Below are 24272 nucleotides of genomic sequence, written 5' to 3' on the forward strand. Positions count from 1 at the left end.
TTGCTTTATACAAAATTGCAGTTATTATTAACGCGATCCAATTATGATTTTTAGGCAGATTATGATTATGCTTATGATCAAAGGGAAAATTTAGAATCTTCGTGATGGATATATGTTAACGCCACGTGCCGTTCGCTTGGACTCGATCTTCGTGACACTGCTCGCAAAGAGTTCAAAGAAGAATACGTGATGGTGATCACCTTCGAAACTTGTCCAACTTTTCCAAAATAAAAGACGCCGAAATCAAATGCAACTGATCCAGGGATTTCGAAAGAAGGCTTTTCAAGAATAACAAAATATCGATTACTTCTTGCGATTCAAGTTTCAGTTTCGGAGTTTACGGCGTCGTGGAAAATCGCAAACCCTCTCTACCGCATCCGAACGAGCGTTGCTGGTACGCAAAACAGTTTCGCACGCGAAACTGGATCTAACATTAAGTCTCGACGCGCGAGAGAGGTACGCGATCCGACTAATTAGAACCGCTGGAAATTTAACGCGCGGAATCTCGTTTGTATTCGTTCCGTTCTTACCTGAACAAACCGTGCGACGTGCTGGGTTGAATCTTCCCGTTTCCGTTGCCCGCCGGTGCCGTCGGCGGCTGCGGCTCGCTCGCCGATCTCTGGACCAACGCGGGCGCACGGCTGCTCTGCTTCGTGCCGGTTGGCGCGGTTCCCGGCATCATCTCGATGCTGGAGCTCTCTCTCGATGAATTGAGCGTCTGCTGGAGCAAGCTCAGGATCAATCTGATCTCGCTGGCCATCGAGTGCTCCAACGAGGACACTTGCCGCGACAGCTGATCGATCCTGGCATTAATCTCCTCCACGGGCCGACCCGGGCCACTCTGAAAGTCGCCTGGAAGGGCAAACGTCTTCATCTCGCGGCAATTCGATCACGATCGCGATCAAAATTCGAACACAGTTCACGTCGCATCTCGTCGAATCAGCGTGATTACGTTAGGCGATTTTTGATGATGGATATACGATGATAGTACAGGTGACGGAATTTTATATCGACGTGAGTGAAACGAAAGCGAAAAATGACGGAAGTCGCGGAAACTACTAAGATTAAGAGAAATGAGGCCCCTACCATGGGAATGAGGATGCTGCGGGGGCGATGGTGTGGTGTAGTGGCTCGACGTTGTCGAAGTGGGATGAACGACGTTTTGATTGAGGCAACTCTCGCCAGCGGCGGAACTCCGGCGCGCTGCTTTCGTCAGCGGCGTGGTCACTAGGTTTTAAACGCCACCGGTGAGTACCACGAGTACGGGAGGAATATATAAATTGAGTGCTACTTATCGCATATAGATGCAATCGCGCTGCGAGATATTCTCTACTACGGCGTGCATCGCGATTAAGAATCTAAATGAAACGACAGTCGTACGTCTTCAGGGTTCTGGCGAGCGGTGTAAAATTCGGCAGGTCAAGGATGATTTTTAGGTGCAACGAGGTCGGGCCAATCTATTTCGGGGTGTTCGGAATATACGGGGTACTTACTTTGTTTCGCGAGGTAATCGTGACTGGTAAGCGGTTGCAGGTGAATCTTGTGTTGACGTAGATCCGGTATGCTGCGCTTGAGATGGGTTAGCATGCCTGAACAACCAGGTTTTAAGGTGTTATCGAACTTGGGACTCAAACAAAAAGCAATACGCTTAGAGGAGGAGAGAAAGAAAAGAGAGAAAGAGCTAAACGGGATAGAAGAGGAAAACTGCCGTAATAACGCTAAATAAATCGAAATAATTGATATACGAGCTACACCAAACTGAAGGCAAAATACATTTTAGGAAGCTTAAGATTTAAGATAAGACGCTTTTAACATTGTTACAAGCGTAACATTGTTACAAATTGTAAGCGAATCTAAGTAGTTGATTCTAATAAATTACGTTGCGCATTTAGCGCTAAATGTGATTATATTAATTTGTAATCATTTTTTTTTCTTTCTAATCTTTCTATTTCTAATCATTAAAATTTTCTTATTAAATTCTAAATAAAATTTTAAATCAGATGGATTTAGCGTTAAAGTTTGCATTTACGGATATATTTAGCGCTAAGTGCGAGACGTCAATGCAAGCGCAGTCAATCTTTATACAAGGAATCTTGCTATTAGTTATTGAACAAAGATTGAAAACATCCGAACTGAATTAAACGTATCTTGAATTAAACGTATTAAAAAGAAGTACCCTGCTGTATAGAGGATTTATATCTCGTGCAATGAGTAACATTCCTCAAACATAATATTAAGAACAGACATGAGAAAAACTGGAACATTGTTTCCCCGAAGTGACGAGGCTGAACGAAAGAAATAATAACCGCTCACCAGTTATCGAGTTTAAGGTCGAGCTTCTCTGTTTGGGCTCATCGAATTCCAGATTCAATGGTGTCACGTCTTGACCAGCCTTATCCGTGCTGAACTCTAAGATACCATGACCGCTACCTTTGTCGCTGCAACAGATAAAAAAAGAAGCTGATCGATCAATCTGTCATCTTCAGCAAACATAATACGCTGTGCTTTCATGTTTTCTCTAATATCTATAAAATGTTTATTACAATAATCTTATTAGTCAAACATTGATCTTTCTTTTAATGATAGATTGAGAAAATTTATACAATGAAAAGAGATAATCTTACTAGTCATCCTGGTCGTCTTGCAAGGAGTCTTGTCGACCTGTAGGAATAAGATTTGTGCCAGGACCACCGGGTCCTCGACGGTATCTTGGTGGACGGAAAGCAAACCTCCTAGCGTCGACGTCGACGTCGGTTGGAGTACTGACAGGATACCTTGCTGATATTGGATCGACCCCAGCCTGTTCCTCCTAAAGATGAAACGGCGGTTACTCGCGAGTCGGATCGTATATCAATTCGATGAGCATGTAAATTGCTACACGCAGTTAGTTTAAGTGATAATCATAGAGCAAAAATATAATAAAAATGAAAATTTCAAAATTATAAAATGTAATGCAAATATAAAAATGTTCTTTTATAAATTTCATCACAAGTAATCATAAAATTTGGAACAAGGGAGAGAACGGAATTATATTAAATCGTAAAATTGCGCGTAAAGAAAGCCGAAAATAGCACTTACATCTCGCATGTTAAAAGTGATCTCAAGATTCTGGCTGAAGTGGTTGGAGAATTCCGGATAAAGTGCCAAGACGTCGAGCAGGTCGTCCCGGTGGATTTTGTGAAGGTCGCAATACGTAAGGGCGCGAACGTTACAAGACGATTTTCCAACCGTCGGATAAATGCACGGATTCTCGCCAAATATGTCGTCCTTGCCCAAAATAGCCATTACGATATCGTCTTTCAGGATCTCGATACTCCCGCGGGATATAAAATACAGGGAAGTCAGCACGTCCCCTCGATGGACTAAAGTATCACCCGGAGGCGCGTGCGTGGTCTTAAACTTTAAGGATAATGCCCTGTTTTGCAAAAAGAAACGAGGGCTTTCTTGTCATCATGAACTTATTATGCGTAAAAGATAATCACATCTCTATTTATGAAAAGTAATAAAAATAAAATATTGTTTTGCACGAGTTTAAAAATAATCAGACTTTTGAAACAAGTTAGGGAGCAAGTACCTTAAACAGCCTGGACTGGCCCCCTCGAAGGCTCGGCAATTGTTTAAAAGATTCCTATTGAGATGAAGACAGATGTCGGCCTGAAGGCACTCGGGGAACCCTTTCAGAACACTGTTCATATCAATCCCGTTCGTATAGGTCCACGCGTGTTGAAAGTACTCCTCTAATCGTTGGCGGAGTGGATTCGGGATCTGGTGAAATCTTATGAATTCCCTGACTCGGAGCATCTGTGTGTGATACCGGGCTGTGCCGCTGTATAGCCTCTGGATGATCGCCGATACATTACCGAAGATACTGGCGTACATCAGGGCTAAAATTGATCGTGTCGTGAAACAAACCGCGAACCCGAGGGATTAAGATGTTTTAGCGGTTTCAGGCACAAATTTCGCCATTGTTTATTCAAGATGCTATTAATATCTGAATGTCTAGAATATTCAAAAATGTGTCTGATATATCACTAATACTTTTGTCATAAAGTATTCGCTATACTTATATTTTATTTACTTTTATTATAATTTAATTATTATGTAGTTATTATATTTCTGATAACATTGCTATTTTTAATAAAAAGACTAAACACGCGTGTGCCGCGATAAGATCCGTCATTATTTATCGACTCACATCCGATCAGCATGACGATTATTGTAAAGATTTTCTCAGCGTCGGTATTGGGCGCTACGTTCCCGAAGCCTACGGACGTGAGGCTGCTGAAGGTGAAATAAAGCGCCGTGATGTAACGACTCTGGAAAAATTACAGCGTTACACGTTGAGCAAAAGGGTTCGCGTATCGCCATTAAGTGCGATTTCAAATAGAGCGTACTCGAGAGGTATTCGCGCGGATGGCTTACTTTTATGCTCGGCCCGCCGGTGTTATTGTGAAAGTAAAACTGATGAGTGTCGTTGGCTAAAATGTCGAGCCAACCAACCTTGCTTTTCAGCGTCGGTCTCTCGGCGTTTCCTATGGCGTACCTTTAAAAAGAGCGAAATACCGGAGTAATTTATTGCATTCAGAGCAATGTCTCAAAACGTTACGTAACAATTGTTATGTGATTTAAATCTTTAACCGATTAAACATTTGCAATAAGAAAAAGATGGATTTTCTATATAGTTTTCTTTAAGGAAAAATCTTCAACTCGGTTAAAGCAGTAACAGTTGAAGAAATAGTTATAATATGATTTATTAGTACTCAATGCATTATACAAATTAAAGACGTTATATTTCTGAGTATGTCCAAAGATATATAGACGGTATCACTCACCATATACACGCCATCCAATGAGCAATAAGGGCAAAAGTGGCCATTAAAAGTAACAAAACGGCAGCGCCATATTCGCTGTATCTGTCGATCTTCCTGGCCACCCTGACAAGACGCAGTAGACGAGCCGTCTTCAAAAGTCCGATCAAGGTCGTCGTCTGAAAACGATTGATCATTTTTCTTTATATCTCTCGAATCTGCGAGCCCGCGGAACATTAATCTCGCGCTGTACAGAAATCGGCCTTACTCAACGCCGTCTGTTACTACTTAAATAATCGACGTCTTTTATTGTTTCGTGAATCTGAAGTTGCTCATGCAAAGATGAATCGTGCCTTTGCAGCAAGACGTATTTGCATAAATATAAAAAATTTCGGGAATTCTCGAATAATTATTTTTTTGTTTTTAAAGATATGGTTACTCTTATATAAAAAGATTTGCTGGTAGATATACGACAGGTCTGTAATTTCCATTAAACTTGATAAACGGACATTTATCTGAAATCTAATCATCCGACGTCTACGTAAAGGCCGTTTCCGTGTTAGAAGTGTCACTCTCGCCAGAAGTCGTCACTCTGGTTGCACATCAATCGCTGAAACGGAGAACGTCACTCGTCGGAATATCACAATATAATATGCACACGACATTTCAAATACCAAAGTTGAAAGCATCGTCTTCGCGGCGTGCCACTCCTTAGCATTGATCTAAATCTGCGTTCAAGGACCGATCTTTCAATAATTTGCAGCGAGAATTAATTTGACATTAATTTGACGTTAAGGCACCGTATTCAATGGAGGTGCCTTTCGAGGTAAACAGCAAAGTGACGACTTCCTTGTTGCGGAGTTAGCTGTCGCAAGTAAGCTCGAGTTTTGATTCGAGTCACTTACGTCTTTTCAAATTTGCATAATTTTAAGAAAGACAGAAATTCAAAATGACTTTTACAAAATACATTAAAGTGTAGTGCGAGCACTCTTGAGCGTATTTAACTTGAATGAAGAATAATACAATTACATAATACAAATTGACTGACAAGCACAATCGTCGAAATAAAGATATGATCTGCGATTATATCAGCTTCGAGGAAATTGCTGAGCATGAATGGACTGTTCATGCTTCCTCTTTGTTCTTACCTGCCGAGAATTCGAAAATTCGCGGTTAAAAAAAAAATCACTTCTAAACATGCAAACAGTAATAAGTACAAGTCTACATTCGATCGAACGCTTTCAAAGAGAAAGAGATCGAGCTCGATATTTTTACAACTATCATGCGTTGTGTTCCAATCGAAACAATTCGAATCAATGTCATATATTGCGTGTGCGTTTGAAGCGAAACTCTGAAGGCGATATAATAATTTGAGACGAATAAAAATATTATTTTTCGGTCGTAAAGTTTTTTGATATACACGCGACTCATTGCACGTTTATTACAAGAGAGACAAAGCGCATAAGCGATAGAAAACACGCATAATCACATATATACAAGAGTTCTTAGGCAATTTGCAATACCTATAACAATTGAAGGAGCAAGTGTACGAAAAAGATAATCACTATATGAAAGTATGTTCATAATCTATACAGAAAAATTCAATATAAAAATTTTAATTAAAATTCGAAATGGAGGAAAATCAATTTATGAAGAAAGTTGACTTTCGCGAGAAACGAATACTTAAAGAGATATCAAACTTCCATTATTCGCTTGCTCTTTCAATCGTCACAAATATGGAACGTAAAATTTTGTTAAGCAAATTTTTGTCAAAAATGAAACATCCACACGGACACATACACGTATACGCACATACACACACGTTAAACCGGGAAAAGTCCATCGGTCAGGGAACCTCTCGTTTTTTAGATCAAGTACAATCACGATTTTGTATAGCTTGCAACAGAGACGTAATAAAAAGATACAAAAAAAGCTCGAAAACAGAATGGTAGGACCAACATAGTATTGAAACAGAATCGAGAAAAAAAATAGCAGAAGCGTACGCGCAGTTACTGACAAAATCGCGATGAGATACTATCAATCGAAGTGTTCTCGTTATATGTTGACTACTATTCATGATTGATACACATCTGCTCGTATACAGTTCGGTTTGTGCATGTATACACATGTGTATGTGTGTGTGTATGTGTGCGTGTGTGTTTATATCTGTATGTGTGATCAATTCATATTCAATGGAATTTTATTTCAGTCCCAAATAATTTGATTTATTTTCCCACTTCTGAAAACGTTCTCGATTATATCTTTCGAAATCCATCGATATTTTGTGAAATCGTGATAAAAAGAATACTGGTTCAAGATTGATGAATTAACGAAAGTGTGTATATCGTGTGATGCTCAAATGCTTGCCTATGGATCTGATAAAAGCACAATTTTGCGAAATATGATCGAGGCAATCATAAACAGTCATTATCGTCCTGCAACTATAAAAAGAAAACGAATTGCGCGAGACTCGAGCGAATAAAACGAGCCTAAAGTCGATTTACTTGCTAGAAATCAATTCGACAAAGCTGGATGCAAGAAGAATTCTTAATCGTGCGATCAATATAAATGTGATTCGAAGTTTGATATCTGGTAAGAAAATATCTAATTACAAAAATAACAGAGCTAACTGTAATTCTCACCAGATATTGATAACATATATTACATTTATCACATACGATAAATCATTGAAGAGAACTATCGGCAGTAAAAATTTTCGATTGTTAGAATTCAAATTTTTCGCTACGACTGAAAATTAAACACGCATCTGTGCCAATACGTGAGAAATCAGAATTCTAAATTTACATAACTGAATATTAATTTATTCTTTTATGTTCAATATTATGCAAATTTCGAAAATTTGCATTGGCGCAAATGTACGCTCACTTGCCAGCTGTAGTAAAATCCAAATTTTAATAATTATTCTTGTAGCACGCAAACGAACCGATTTTGCGAGGACGCGCAACGATGCAAACGTACAAGCCGCAATGCGCTTTGTAAACGGTATAAACTTTACTCTAAATCTTGCACGAACGGGTTGAAGCGAATTGTTATGATCTCATACAATACCTAATTAAAAAAAAAAAAAAAAAAGAAAAAAGAAGCATGCATTTTGGTAATTTGGTATATCGTACATGTGAGAATAGAGTTGATGAAAATTCTGCCTTCTCGTATTACAGTTTATTGTATCTTCGCAAACTGAAGAAAGTAAGAATTTATCGAAGGACACCCGAACAACGATTTGCCATCAACTTTATTCAAACTTCCTTGGCACGATGGGGTTGCAATGATTGAATGAGGTGTTTGGTACGTGTGGTGAGTCGCGTGAACACTCTTGGTCGTCGAGATGGTATCGCCGAGAGGGGATGGTTCATATTGCAAGAGAGACGGTGCTGAAAGTATTTAAGATGTGTAATATGTGTTTAAGCGGTTTGTACACGAGAGAAAGAAGAAAAAGGGGAAGGGGGAGGGGGGAGGCGGGGAGAGAGAGAGAGAGAGAGAGAGAGAGAGAGAGAGAAGAACAAGAAGAAGAAGAAGAAGAAGTTAGAGTAGAGAAAACTCGTGGTTGCGGTGGTGATTTTAATCGTTTGGTGTGTAAAAACGATGTGGATTGTAATCCTCATTAAGTAATAATGAAAGAAAAGACACGTCAGTGAGGATCTCTTGTGTATATTATGTGTTAACTAACCTCGTCCTTGTCCAAGCCGAGCTACGAAAACGTTAAACTGAGGTTAAAATTTATTCTCTTCACATTATGAGGATGATTTATAATTTCATTTTCCAGATCAATTCAGATTGAGCGTTCGCTTAAAATAGGAATAAAAAAATTCGTATGCATTCTAGACTCGGTTCACTTTCAACAAATTGCCGAGAGATGGATGACTTCATTAATTACTTCGCTACGGAAACTGGTTGATTGGGGATGCAAATGATATTCTGGCTTCTCTTACAGAAGCGTGATAAATTAAATTAATTACAGGAAGAGTTATTAATGTTCATCCGTTTTTTTTCCCTACATAGATTATCTTTATTAGCCACCGGTATCGTTCACACAAATCGAGGGAGGAGAAAGAGAGAGAGAGATAAATAAAGATCTCGTAAGAGAAATCTCATAAAGAACTCATGACAGAATATTCAAAAGAATCATTTAAACGAAACGAATAAAAAAAGTAACACGACAAAAAAAATAGAAGAGAATCTTGACGAAAACCTGATATATGTATAGTCTAATATTTTGACAATCAGAGCAGAAATTTTTACAGCGACAGACTATATATTTACTTACATATTTATGAAGAGTGTATGCATACGTGTGCGTACAGGTACGAGTCAAGCTCGAGACAAAGGGATTGTTCACCTATATCCGTTAAGTTACGCATGTCGCCTCGCGTAATACATAACTTCATGAGTGACATAACTGACACTGAACATCGTATAGTTACTTGTTGGTGCGTTCAGCTATAATTCTGTCTGTTAACTCGACGTAAACGCGAATCTGGATGTGGAAATGGAAAATCGGGCTTCGTTGTGTGATTGATCCTCGACGCACGTGTAGCACACGTTAAACGTTGTGTAAAATCGTTCCAGACAGCGAGAAGCCATTAGAGCGGCTCTCGCTCGCCCGTACGTATACATTGTGTGCACATTAACACGACGACTCGACTAACTCTCGACAAAGGAAAACGAAATCATTCAACACCGAGAGAAATGATCGAAAATAGGGAGAAACGAACTAAGCACCAGTCCGGTAAAGTCACATCTATGGGCACTTGGGCTCGGCATGTCATCCTAATCATATTTACCAGCTAACACCGACATTCTAGAAAATTCTGTCTGGCGATCTGGCGTTCGCAAGAACCTCTTTCTTACTTTTTACAATTATCCCCGTTGCTTCTGTTTCATTTCGTTTATATCTAAAAATACATTAATCAACGCGAGCCATTAAAAAAAAAATACTACGAATTTTTATAACTTTAAAAAATTCATAAACGACAGTTTTAGTACTATTGGCATAAAATGTGGTCGCTTGAACACCAGATCCGACTTGGAAGAAAAATAATCTAAGGTAATGCAAAGCGTGCGACGGAACTTACCTCGTCAGTGTCCGAGCCGACGAGTAGGAGGTCGAAGGGAATGGCAGCTACCAGGTCGATGATAAACCAACCCTTCAGGTAATGGACGGCTATCTTTCCAGGATGGGAGACCACCTCATCGTTGCTGTTGACGAACGTCGTGCGAAAATTTATAATGATGTCCACGATGAATGTGACGTCGACTGAAAGATAAAAATACATTGCTGTATTCTAAAAAAATCGATAATTTTCTAATATTTCTTTAATTATTATCAAATGTAGTCTATTATAGTACAGGTCTATTATAGTACACCTAGTCATTATATCAAAATCAACCGCATCTTTATTTTATTTCTACATCTCGACAATATTGAGTTATACAATTGCGTTCTTCAGTTTCAACAAAAATCGATTTTATGAAGCAAAATAATGTGAGATAGTATCTCCAGAACTGTTCATTTGGACGTTTCTCCGATTTCTTTTCCGCTCGTTCTATTCGAGTACTATTGTCTCTTTATCCGTTCTATTGTTTCAGACAGTCATGACACGTGTTATCCTACATTGTTTGAAACGTTATACAGTGCTGCTCTGAGCGTCGATATCAAATTTAGAATTTAATACTCTAAGAGCCAGTTTTATCTCTCACTGTCAGATAGCTTTGTTTAATATCTTACTTTACTTAAAATTTATTTATTATAGAATTTTATTATAGTCTCGGAAACTTAAACTATGGCAACTATATTAAACCATCTAACTATTAAAATTAACCGACATAAAAATTATGACTACTATTATTGCACTTGTAATATTAATCAATATCTTAATTATTTTTGTATATTATTAATCGCACAATTTTGCGCTAAGAATAAAATATAGTGATAAACTTAATTGGCTCACCTATAAAGTCTATAATAACGATGGGATCGTCACTGTACTTCTTGTTCTTTCTGCTGTTGTAATCCGGATCCGATAGAACAAATGCGGCGACGTACGGCGTAAATATGGCGGTGTACATCACGAGCAGCAATATAATCCAATCCCAAACCGCCTTGAACGGCGAGTAGTGTAGTATGGTCCACTTATGGATTCTGGGAGACTGTAATTTGTACTCTGGGAGAACGTCTGCTCCGAGGGACAACACCTGCGACAGACAATATTGAAATTTTGAGATTGAGGTCCGCTTTATTTCTATTTTCTCACGTTTTCTCGCTTCAAATCGTCACGTAGAATAAAACATTAGGTCTGCCGACTGTCGTATTACATAAATTCAACGCCGGTCCGAGCAGAGTGTTCTACGTGTGTTTAAAAAAATACGTCACGTTTCAGAGAGATAACGCGAAATGGTTTTCCATCAGCACGTCGTTTATACTTCGCGGTGACGTTCCGGTAACATCGTCAAAACATTATTACGTGATGTAGCGACACCAGCTTAACATCGTTCGCGTTAAATTGCATCGCGAATAAAATACACTTGTAGGGCGCCGCGTGAGGGACACGACGTACACGAGCGGCGTTTCACATCGCTTACAAGATACACGGGAAGAACAGCGCGGAAGCAACTGCGAGCAAGACTATTTGCTGACCTGTCTAGCGCAGAAGTGTTTCGAGTTACTTATTGTACTCTCTGCCATTTAAGACGCGCGCGGTTCACCGGGAATCGATCGGCGAGAACGTGAATCGATGACAGAAGCCGCGAGATCTCCCCGAGGGAATAGTTTGTAGGCCAAAACTTCCCGTACATCCATTGCGTCAACCCGATCCCGCTGGTGGATGAAAGTAGATCTTTCGAATCACGCTGCTCCACATCTCCGAGAGCATCGCCTTCAAACAGTAACTTGGTAAACTCTCCTTCCCTGAGCTGTTATCCGCTATATCGTTTCCCGGGCAATCCGATGATGTTTGAGAGTGTTCGCGCAAGGGATTACCGTCACAAATGCTTGGCGAACGGATTTAAAACACCTGGCTTCGTGGTCGAGCTAGAGCTTAACCATTTGTTCGTCGTCGTAATCCGCGATTCCTTCAAAGCTTCGTGCTCGATTTCCTCATAATACCGAATGACGGTGAGCGTCGTTGAAACGGCGCCTCGTTACTAGGTCGTAAAAATAACGGCTGCGATTCGCGCGTGAAATTCACCTAGCACCAAGAGCGCGGCACCAAGAAACGCCGGAAACATCAATATCCCTTCGGGAGCAACCACTATTGATCGTCGGATAAAAGTTTCGAGCGCGAAACTTCGCGGATTCGGCGTCGCGAAGTAGAACGGATCGGTAGAGCTCTGGAGCTCTCCAGAAACACGGGCGATATTTCGAGTTATCGATCTTGCATATGGCGCTCGGAATCGGGGACGCTTGTTTATGGCGCGCGGGAACGTGGGAAGAACCGGAAGAGTGCCGTCCGAGAGCTAGTTTAACACTGATGCAATGCGGCCCGACGAAGGGAGGCGTTCGTTCGATTGGCTCGGGGTTGGCTGGTTAGCTGTCCGCTCACGAGAAGCGGTGTGCGAGTTAGGGTAGCACCACCGTCACACCCTCAGCCAACACATTTCGGTCCGTGAAGTGTCGGAGGTACAACATTGAGCCGCCGAGAGTCTTCGGTCGTCTAAGAGTCTAAGTCTAACGAGAATTAGTCCGGAGTTCGATAACGATAGCCCGCGCGCAAGAGACTCGTAATATGAACTGACGATCCTATCCCGGGTAAAGTCGCAGTTCGCTCCCTCTTCCTTCGTCTCCCTGTGCCGTCAATTTATTATTATCAACCCCCCGCCGATAAGGCGACCGATAAGCGGATAAAAATGGAAACTGGGATATTGCTGATGCGGATACCACCATCATTATTCACCATCACGTTGCATATCCCATGGTGGTTCCGAGTATTTACTAACATTACTACACTACTACTACTTTACTAACTTTATTAATATTCTACACTTCCATATTTGAACAACCTTTAAATTGCATAATCTATTTTAATTTTATTCTTAAATTTATTATTTTAATTTTCTTACTATTAAATATTAATATATTGTCGTACCTTTTTTGAAAATTATATTTTTCTAGATTATTAAATCTGACATTTTTGTTGATTAATACGCGATTATCATTAAATTTTGATCTGGAGCAGCGCGATTGTATCTCATCCGATTTATCGAATATCCAATAAGTACCTAAATCCGTCTCGCTAAAATGTTTTTAAAGGGAAAAGACTCAGGATAGTTCGCTAGTTTCTTCCTTAGCTTCTTTATCGATTTTTTATTATCAGCTTCCATCTGGTGGAAAGCGTACAGTCAGGCGGGTCAGAGGGGGTGAAGAAACTCGCTGGTTGGCTCGTCAGAGACAGCCACGAGAATGTAAATTCAGGTAGGTCATGTTTTATTCATGCGCCCGATGTTAGGTGAGAAGGATCGCTAGAACGACCTCATTCCAATGACCCGAAGTTATTGCAATAGTTTGTGCCGTCCCTTAACTACAAGAGACATTTTTTGCCCTTAAGATAAAACATCTGAAAACACGCTATCCGGATTAATAAATGCATCATAAATAGTATCAAGTTTCTGTTCAAAACTAATGCTTTCTTTTTGTTCATCTTTTGTTTGTCTTTCTTTAAATTCTGTCAATTATCTTTTCTAAATACTGGAATAAGTTCCAAGTATAAAGTTAAATAAATAATTTGTTAACAAATAATTTATTAAATGGCAAAAGAGTCAGAAAGGGACCTCTATAGTGTAATAATTGCAGCTTGTCGCAATAAACTGTCAATTAATTTTTTCATTTAATGCAGAGATGCTTTTGTGGAATTTCTCCTCGATCTAACTGTAAGACGCTCCATCTGGATGTAATGGAGATGAAGTAATCGAATACGCGAAAGAGGATGCGGAGGATAGTATTGGCTAGTTACCACGCGCCATGACCTGGAATTATCGAATAATTCCCGCATTACGTGATCATAATCAACCAGCTTAACGAACCAAGAAGAATAGCCCGGAAATAAGTCGCGCGAAAAATATTACGATCGCAATGGCACGAGTTTATATTCTTTCAGAAATTCTGTCGTCCGAACTGTTGCATTGCAAAAGGGATTCGTGAAGATAAAATAAACTTTAATGTAAAATTGAAGAGAAGCGTTTAAAACTTTGTGCGATGCCAACAAAAAGATGAAGTACACACTTTGGAGTATTTATACTGAAAGCCATACAATAGCCATTTACAACTCGCGATTACGCATTCTTTTACGATCGCCCGACTTCCCCGTAGACGGATTTAATATTTGCAGACTCACAGCGGAACCATTTCCCGCGTAAATATGTACCCGACATGTACAAGTAAAATATGTATCTGCAGCTTCTGTGGCGATAAGAACGCTTTTAAAGAAGCTTCTGGAACTTTCGTGCATAAAGCTCGAAAATATTCTTTGAATCATTTAATAACGACCTCGTGTAGTAAATATAGCGTCAGTAGTAAAGGAGGAAATTTAGGCATCGCATTTAAGCTCGCCTTACATTGCAATTGACGAGAATAAAACGACAATTACTCATCGTGCTAATTTTATACTAAGCGTTTCGTGAATAGCGGCGTTCGACAAGTGTCATAAGTCACCTAAAATTAGACGAGATTTGTCCTGAACTAATTTGACCAAGCGCCGCTGAGACAATAATGTTTTCCATATGGCCATTCCATTCAAACGCAATTGGACGTATTTTCGCAACGTGAGCGGCGCATTTCGAAGCGCTGCCTTGAAAATGAGGTCGCGTCGGCAACAACGCGGAATTATAATCCATTTTAATGGGAAGAAAGCTCCTGTTAACGCTCCTGAGATATACGGCCTTGTAATGCATAATGGGTCAGCTCGATGAATGCGTCTGTCTTCGGATTTCCATCGAGCTACGCAATATTACGATCGATACCACGCGGAATGTACGCGTCATTCCATCGCAAATTGGATGAGCACGTTCGCCGCTTGATAGCCCTGATAAACGTGAATAAACAATGTAACTAGATTAAGATAATATGTAAGAGAAAGAAAGAGAGAGAAAGAGAGAGAAAGAGAGAGGAGCACAGATATCGCGAAAGTAAACTCGAAATATGAGTTGCGTAGTTGAAACAATTATCTGATTGTCATTGTAATATTTTAAACAATAATGATTAAATATACAGATTCGCACGAAGAATTCAGATAATTACAATCATAATGTCAGATTTTGATGGAATAATAAATTTTAATTAGTAAATTAAAATTGAACTGAAATACGTTTGTGGCTTTATATAATTCGATAATAAATTCGTATGTGTGTGGAAGGTAATATAAACCGTATTTTTCTAATTCTATTAAAATAGTATTGCAAGTAATACAAACATCGATTACCGTCGACAGGGTCGAGCCAAACTTCTGCTTCTTTCCCTTCATGAAATACGAGCGCATCATGGTTCCTGACACTCTCACGAAAAATTCCAGTGTCATTCTCAACCGCGGCGAACCTCGTTCAAACGCTGCCACTGCTGACGATATCTTGGCGCTTTTACCATGCGCGCGAAAATGAAAATAAACAACGTTGGGAAAACCACCTGTTCCACTGCTGCGTTTTTTTTTTTTTTCAAACTTTCTCGCTAAGCAATTTCTAATATTTCCCTGAGATGTGTAGTGCGTGAAATAAAATTCATATCATGAGTGGAACTTCCCGTAGGTTGAGATTTTCAAAGTTGCAAAGTATTTGTGGTTGATAACAAATGTTAGTGATAAACTAGATGTTATCCTCAATGAGTAATCCTTCACGCACATCTGGTTTATATTTTGAAAGGGTAAACATGTAGGATACAGCACAAACTCTCGTCAGTTTCCCATTTTTGATACAGTGATCGTTTATTTAAAGTATCCGTTCAAGAATGAAAAGTTCGGGGAAAAACTTAACACTTCCGTAGATTTAACATGTCTGACCTGTCTGTCAAATATAAATGTAAAAATTTTCATGTGTATTTCTATATGTCAAATACGAGGTAGACGATCGTATTTCTTGCTCAAACAACATCGATCCGTTGAACGTTGGAAAGCTTCTGAAGTGTTTCTTCAATGTACAAGGACAAAGGGGGAGTTTTACGTCGTCTTTATAGGAAGCTCGATCGATTCGCCAAAGTGAGTTTGTGGCTTTTGTGATTCTGCGTTCCGTACAAAAGATCTCATCACCGGTTGAAATAATCTTTAAATTGAAACTTTTGAGGCATAGCAGAACTGGAGAACTATTGAACTGAAGAAGTATTGAAGTGTTCAAACAACCTCCTTGACTTGTTGATCGCAAAAATTTAACATCTCGTTGACTCTGTCATAAACATTATCATCGAATTATTCAGTAGAACTCGTCGTAGTAGCACTTTTACACTCAATTTATATTATCATTTCTGATTTCCAAATGTTTAATTAAGATAACAAGCACTGACATTTACTCAATTTTTTGTCACGTTATTTCAAATAAATAATCAAGAGATCTTTTTTAACATAAAATTGATCCATTCAATATGCTAGGAGAATCAAAGTTTAAATCGTTTTCAATTTCTTGATTTATTTGTGTACTGCAAGCGAAGAGTCTCCGGAGGGTTTCTATGTAATTCTGAGAAATCTCTTGGGGATGAGAATTTTTCGATATACCTCGAAGTACCGACGATAATATTTGCGACTGTAGTGTTAAAATGAAATCTTGAATGTTTGCTGATTCCAGTTGGATAGCCTTCAGGGACGTTGAGCGAAATCCAGCAAAATTTCATAAAAGCCTCCTGTACTCACATCTTGTGGTTTTAGCTCCCGCAGAAGGGTCGATTTAAAATGGGCGACGGTGACGTTCATCAAAATAATATTAAAAGAGACTTTTGAGTTAAAACATTTCAGTCCATTGATTTTCGATGAATTTCACAAGGAAGATTTTTAAGACTGTATTGAATTCTCTTATGGATCTGTGTTTTTAAAATCAAAAGAAAGTTCGGCTTTCAGTCAACTTCAATTAAGGCATTTTTGAGAAATTTCACGGAATCCTCCTCGCACTATTCCTCGGCTGAACCACCATTCGTTTTCCATTAGGAAAATCGAATTACGGTAATATAACGACAATTGTCGATGCTGTTTCGTTGCGTGTTGCGGAAGATCTACACGTTCCAGTCAAGTGCCTTTCGGGGACGCCGAACGAATTCCAGCGGACTTCGCGAAGTGATCTAATTTCGGCCGACTCTTCGCGTTCTCGTCACAATTCCGCGGCCGCACGCTCGCGTACGCGCGGCAAAACTAAGCGGAGAGATCTGTTTCGGCCAGCCAGCGCAACGGCGCCGAGGAGTGCTTTCAGAAAACATTCGCCTCCGGCTCGCCTGAATTCGCCCGCCTGATTTCATGGTCCGGTAAATGTGGCAGGCCGAGGTTTTGGTACGTAGGGGTAGTAAAAGCGGATCGTAAAAATTCGAAATGAGGCTAAAAAATAGAGAATCAGGAGAAGCAGACATGTTAAGGCACAATCGAAGTCTGTGGGACTCGGTTAATCGAAGAACACACTCCCGTTTTCGACGATGTATTTGTAATAATACTTGCAATGCATGAAAGTTAATTTGTTATTCCGTCGTGTCAATAATTATATTTTATTATGATTAACTTTGTTGCAATCAATCTTGCAAGCTATCAATCTTCAACAAAGAAAAATAAATTTATTAATTAATGAATTATGTGTTTCTAGATTTACATGTCAGACATAAATTAATGACAGTTAATAACACAAAATATGAAGTGTAAATATCGTCATATTAATATCTAAAATATTGGCTGCGAGAAGTGTGATCAATCGTAATCTGTAGAATCGATAAGTTAATCTCGAATTCGCCTAGATAAAGCGCACATGTTCGAGTTTCATATGAAATTCGAACGCTATACTTTAACATAAACTACTGTTACCTATAACAGCAACATTTATACTCGTGCTTGTTAATTATTTTATTTATAAATAATACGAATAATAATATGAATAGATATTTTATTAGAAAAAAAATAATTCGACAATTTAAAATATTCTTTATATATTCGAATAAAGAATCCGAGAAAACTCTTTCTTCACGTCGGAAAGGAGAGAACATATTCCCGACTGAGCGAGTTTACGCGATATTGCAGCCGCGACGGAGATAATAAAATCGTGAACAGCTTTGTCCCAATATCGGGCGCGAGTCGTAATAAAGCGACCGTAAAAATCCGAAATAGGACGGGATAATAAAAGTGTCAAGGCGCATTCGTCGATATTCGCCGCGGCTGATTCATCTGAACGATATCAGAATTCTCTTCTTGTATATAGTTCAGCTCAAATTTTCGTAATTCAAATTTTCATAATTGCTCGTCTTCGCTCGAGCTTTAAACAGCGAGAAATTTGCATTTAAATCAACTCTGCACAATTTTGGAACTCAATTAGGAGCAATAAATGTAATAAACAGAGCGACATTTATGAAATGCACCATCAAGATTGAAGATCAACAAGACAATCACATCGATTTTATGCCATATGCCAACAATAAAAGTATTACGCGTTATAAGTTAATATGGACCGCGCGCGAAACTTCCACTTGATCTCGTTTTGTATGGATTATATGACATTGATTTAATAATGCATCGACCATGTGCTAAGTGCACTCGGAAAGGTCGTGTTAAGTGGCGGCGACTGACATTTTATGAGCGTGTTCGATGAACCATTTTAACCGCGCGGCGGTACGGCTAAGAAGAAACGCATGGTATCTCGTTATATTAAAAACACGTGATGCAATGGAGGACAGAAAAGTCGCGTAATATTTCTAATTAACGTTCGCAACAATTGCAATTGAGATCGTCCGCCCAGCAACAAATAACCCAGGAACGGTTTATTTTTCTTCCTATAATCCGCTAATCTTCTGATTTCAATTCTCGTTTAATTAGCGTAATTAATAAGCGAAGTGGAACCTTTCGTTGTTATTAAAGCTGTTATATAATATCATTTTCATTACTCAGAATTATGATGGCAATTGGATTCTTTCATTATATATTGTCATAAATCCTTTTAATTAAAAATTTTAATATCTTGGAAGAACGACCTTTGTCCGGTTTGAGAGATTAGATAAAAATTTTAATAATTTGTACAAAAAATGTCAGATGCTTGTTTTTATCTGCATTTTTTAATAATATACGAAACTATATTAAAAGTATTAAGCAGAATATAAATTGTCCAAAATGGAAATCTTTACTTTAAATTAATTAAATTTCTTAATTTAACTGATTAATTACTATTCCATGTTCTAACTTGGATTTTTAGTAATATTAACAATTTTTTCTTATTTCTGCTGTAATAAACTGCTGTTATTTCCTCAAAGATGGTGCAATATTGTGCACGTTCATCGTAAAACGTAATTACTGAAAGTATAACCAAACAGACGCGAATGTGTTTTCAGGCATCCGGATTGTAAATCGAACATCGTGTGTTGTTTTACGGGCGGAAGGCACGGGGTTTAACTTATAAACAAGCGTAATCCACTCGCAATCTTTATAAAAGCAACTGCCAGGTATTACCGCCACTTCCTCACCGTTAATTAAGAAAAATCACTCGGTATGTCTTTACAGTGTTCTATAGCTTCATCTAACTGCAATAATTAATAAGACTTTGTCCTAATTGACTAGATCTTAATTAGTAGAATCTCGATCGGAATACATTATAATGAATTTGATAAATTTTTAATTTACTATACGTTTACAATTGTAATAAATTAAAAATAATCGCTCTTTATAACTATATTTTATATATTTCTAAAGAGCTTAAATATACATCTCTAACAAATTGCTCATTCTCTCTATTTTCACTTCCCTACGTGTATCATCTTCCTTTGTTCGCGAAGAGACAGTTACGTATTGATCTGATAAAGGCCACACAGTTGCGCGCGACATGAAACATTATCAGACACTTTTACCACAATCGTGTGTGTGTTCCTCGGGGAATTTAATTTATCTTTAGTTTATCATTATACAAGACTCATGTCTATGCCATACTCGCAGCAATTAATTTGCACGCTGCTCTCGCGAGGATTCTCATGCGTCGAAAAGTACATCCAATCAATTAATTTAATCTTATATATGTACAAGATAGAGGGATGTACTGATATTCTGATTATAAAGTCTAATTGCAGGAATGCACTAATTATTGGCTTTCCAGATCGACATATTACATAATGAGTCGCATAAAGGCGCATTTGCTCAATAACATCCCGAGGGACCCTTTTAGCAAATTATACCCTGTAATTTCCACTTTTATTTGTAAAACCTTGGCAAGATATAAAGCATGAAGCTATAATCTAGCCTAAGGGACAGCGCGCGAACATTGCTGTAGCATCTTACGCCTTACGTGAGAATTTTGCGTTACGCGACACGCAAACCAATCTTACGGGAACACAAAAAAAGAAGAATGTAACGTAATTAGTCTTATGTTACGTACGTTACATTACGCTTTTCTTCGTGCGTTGCCGTAAGATTGGCTTGCGTGTCGCGTAACGCAAGATTCTCGCGTAAGACGCTACGGCAATGTTCGTGCGCTAGCCCTTACGGACTTGTTAAAGGCAAGGCAAAAAGGCTACGCAAAAATTATAACGTGCGCAATTCGATATATCATTAAAAATGAAATTTTATACTCGCAGTATAAAATTTCATTTTTAATGATATATGTCATGATATCAATAATGATAAGTGTAATATAATACAAGCAGCCATTAAAATGTGAAACTTCAATCAATTCGCTATTGCGTTGGACATCTTTACATAACAATTCTCGTTATTATTATAAATTATTCTCCTATTATTATAAATTATGCTTGTTATTATTATAAATTATTAATATAATTTTATTTGGGATATTTAACTGTGAGCTTAAAGGGGGGGGGGGAAATGATCGATGTTTTTCAACGAGACAGTAGCCTACCAGAATGCACCATGTGTACATATGTGTAGTCTGAAAATAGCAGTAACGCGTCTACCACTGAGGGATAGGCATGGTAATGCGATGTTTATCCTCTTCGCCATAACTAGCCTGTAGTATGAAGTCGTCAACGGTGTTTTCATTGAAAACAATGCGTCTTCTCTAATGAAAATAGTATTGGCCGAGTTAATCGATGGAACTCAACGGGGCAACATTCAGACCTTGCCAAATGACCGATTCAAGAGAACGGGCTACAAATATACAGCTTCAATTTCCTGTTCAACATATTGCTTTCTCCTTTTCAGCGCATATCGTATATTTACTTCCCGCGCGAACCTTTTTTAAAATTAAACTACTATTCTATTACAAAGATAATAAGCTCGACATCCTGTTTTACCAGGCAAAAATATAAAATTTTCTCTTAGTAGTAACATATTTCTTTCTACTAAAAATGCGGAGAAGATATTATTAATCGAGAGACATGATATATGGAAGAGAAGAGAACATAGCTATTATTAATGTATCAAATAATGCATTAAGGGATAGCCGAGTGACTACCTAGAAAAGCTTTGTCCATCTATGGATCGATCCACGTTTAATGATTAATGTGAATCTATCAGTCCATCAGTGGTTCTCCGATGCTTTTTTTTAATTTGTCAGTATCAAAGCTCGTACGATAACATTCTTCCTCACTAAACTGATAGCAATTACGTAATTAGTCGTTGAGAATAAAGCCCGCAAGTGAGAACAGATGTACAGTATCGAAACAAGGTATGTATTATGCTTATCTACGTCAATAAGACACACGATAGCAACTGGAATCGCGGTTGAAATCTCCCGTCACGTTAGAGCCACGTCGTGTAGGTGTGTTTTACGATCAATGCGTTACCGAAAATAACTCGTGACCATTTTAACGTATTAATGCTATCGTAGGGTCGTACAAAAATGTCAGACGCTACCTATTGTGTGATCGGCATTTATTCAACGGTTTCGAGTCTAAAAAATTGCTTATTCGTATCGTATTGTATTTCAATAATTTAACTACGTAGTATCGATTAACCTATGCCAGTGTATCCCTTTTATAGAATAAAATACATTAAATAATTCGTGTGTCGCCATCGTGAATTCGCAAAGAGCAACTCGACAAGGTCGTGACTAATTTATAATTTATTGAATTAATTATTGAGTTAATTATTACGGTTGACGTTTACTTGAACGCCATGGAATACCTCTTTTCTAAGAGCGCCCTTCAACGGCTGTTGTTGCGGACCCCCGTTCTCCAGCAATAGGCTCTTGGTACTGCCACCCTTGACCCTGACGCTGCTCCATCTCTGCCGCGGGACGTCCGTCACTCTCTCGCTGCGATCGCCCTCTCGCAACGAGCCGCCCTTAACTCGGAGGGCACTGAGAACCGCGCTCGCAGGCGGTACTGGAACCTCGAGTTGCCCCAAGAGATGTTCCGACATCGCTCGTGGGGACTTTATGCAGGTCATCGTCGTTGGGGCGAGCGTGTTTGCTGAAGAGACGGACTTGACCAGTAAATCCTTGCCTTCCTTCTTCCAAGACGAGAGTTTCCTACCAAGGGACAGGGTGTTCGGTGCCGAGGTCGGTTTCTGAGATGAGCTGGGAAGGTCGTCGAGGAAGGTGTCCGTCTCGTTGATCACGTGGACGTTTTCGTTGATCACGTGGACGTTATGCTGTCTCAGGGTAATTGACGTCGTTGCAGTGGAACAGGAATCCTCATTAAAGTCCAGAAGTCGATCTTCCGCCGCTCTAGGATAATAATCCTTGACTACGGAAGATCCGGAGGCAGTTACGACCCTCCGTCTGGCGCCGAACTTGGGTATCCTGTTGCGGTAGACGCTCGACGTCGTTCTAATGTCCTCGATCAGAGCGTCTCTCTCTTCGGACGACAGCTCGCTTTCCTCTTGAAGATCCGAGGAGGTACTACCGCTGATCTTGATGGCGAAGCGTCCACTGGTACCGACCGAAGTTCCAGCCCCCCTGCGGCGCTTGGAGCCGGTGATGTTTTTGCGCGGCTGACCGTGCAGCAAGCTGTGCAGGTCGCGCTCGTACGATGACGAACTGGTCGTCGACGTTGTACCACCACCACCACCACCACCGCCACCGATCTCTGCGGATATCAGCCTTCTCGCCGTGCCGTTCGTCGACGTGGATCTCGGCAAGAAGTTTCGCTTTCTGCGTGAGTGACTCCCGACCCCCGACCATGCACAAGTCTCGTCGTTCTCCAGAGAAAACTCGAATCCACCACAAGCGTTCTCCTCTTCGAGTCTCGATTCGTCGCGACGAGAGTGTCCTCGATCTCTCCTCCTCCTCCCCCTGACGTCGTTGAGCTCTTCGCGGCTGGATCGAGGCCCCTCGTCGGAGACGCTGGAGTCCGCGACGCTCGAGTCCTGCTGTTTCGCCTCGATCGGCGGGATCTGCTTCCTCCTTATCACCACCGGTGGCGGCTGAGTGGCCACGTTGACGATCGTTGGTAGATCGATCGATTGATTCTTCACCGAGCGCAACGCTATGCGTTCGTCCCGCGGTTGGGACGAACCTGGGGGCTGGGACTTCGACAGTTTTTCCTTGAATAGCTGAATCTTGGCGAAGTGATTATTACGGTCTCGCTGTCGATTGCCTTTGCGTTATTTATTCACGGCGCTTTCAGGCGTCGTATTTCGACGAATCTTTGAAGATTCGTGGACTAATCGTTCACGATGAGTAAGGCAATTAAATTTAATTGAAGTAATTGTTATCGGTATGTTCTGTTATCTGATATTTTTTCGCAATGCAAAAGACAAGGCAATGCAAAAAAGAGCATTGATTAAAAGTTCGACGCTTTGAAAGACTGTTGGGTTAACGTTTCGTTACGCTTTTCATATGTTTTCTTGCTGATATATTTCCTCCTTATGCTTCAAGTAAAAAGCGAATTTGTCGAATAACGAAGCAAACTTTCTTTTGTGCTTATTAACATTAAATGTTGTGCATTGTTATTAGGACGTGTTACATCCGTAAAATCACTTATTGTTAGTCAATTTGTTCGTCTCTCTGCAATCGGTAGACGAATTACTACTATCAATAATTATTCTTAGTTTCTTACACGGCCCGTAACAACATAGAAACAAAACTTCTGAAGTATCGCAATTCACATCCTCTCTTGCGATGGACAATCTTCTTCTGCAGTCTCTCTTAATTAATTAAAAAATTGTTTTCTCTTAACTTCAAAACACCGGTATAAAATGTAAAAGAATGATTATGTAAGTATGTATGTGTATGATTGGCTTAAACTTAACTTTCCCCGTCGGCGCTTCGTGGAGATCGCGACACAGTAAACTTCGTTTAATAATTAATTAGCAACAAGTAATGGATGGAACGTGACGACAGTCTCAGTGCGGAAAAGATAACTTTCTCAGTATTATATCAGTCTCAATTAGCGTGCTTCTCCTCCTC

General features: G+C 39.6%; 1 protein-coding gene across 11 annotated transcripts in view; it reads right to left on the bottom strand.

Annotated features, from left to right (window-relative positions):
* Sei (potassium voltage-gated channel seizure) overlaps positions 1-24272 on the bottom strand; it is a 96183-nt gene that overhangs the window by 6918 nt on the left and 64993 nt on the right. For 6 of the 11 annotated variants that reach the window (XM_071781129.1, XM_071781127.1, XM_071781135.1 and 3 more), the window contains 13 exons: positions 10778-11021; positions 9902-10083; positions 8497-8517; positions 4833-4987; positions 4423-4543; positions 4196-4316; positions 3575-3884; positions 3079-3415; positions 2625-2809; positions 2314-2438; positions 1494-1589; positions 1087-1227; positions 531-852 (listed from right to left, as the gene is read on the bottom strand). In XM_071781129.1, the coding sequence (XP_071637230.1) occupies positions 531-852; positions 1087-1227; positions 1494-1589; positions 2314-2438; positions 2625-2809; positions 3079-3415; positions 3575-3884; positions 4196-4316; positions 4423-4543; positions 4833-4987; positions 8497-8517; positions 9902-10083; positions 10778-11021 (2360 nt within the window). The remainder of the gene's footprint in view (positions 1-530; positions 853-1086; positions 1228-1493; positions 1590-2313; positions 2439-2624; positions 2810-3078; positions 3416-3574; positions 3885-4195; positions 4317-4422; positions 4544-4832; positions 4988-8496; positions 8518-9901; positions 10084-10777; positions 11022-24272) is intronic. The other 5 variants (XM_071781130.1, XM_071781128.1, XM_071781133.1 and 2 more) reach the window with 4 other exon arrangements.

This window comes from Temnothorax longispinosus, chromosome 6, assembly GCF_030848805.1.
Source record: "Temnothorax longispinosus isolate EJ_2023e chromosome 6, Tlon_JGU_v1, whole genome shotgun sequence".
NCBI lineage: Eukaryota > Metazoa > Arthropoda > Insecta > Hymenoptera > Formicidae > Temnothorax > Temnothorax longispinosus.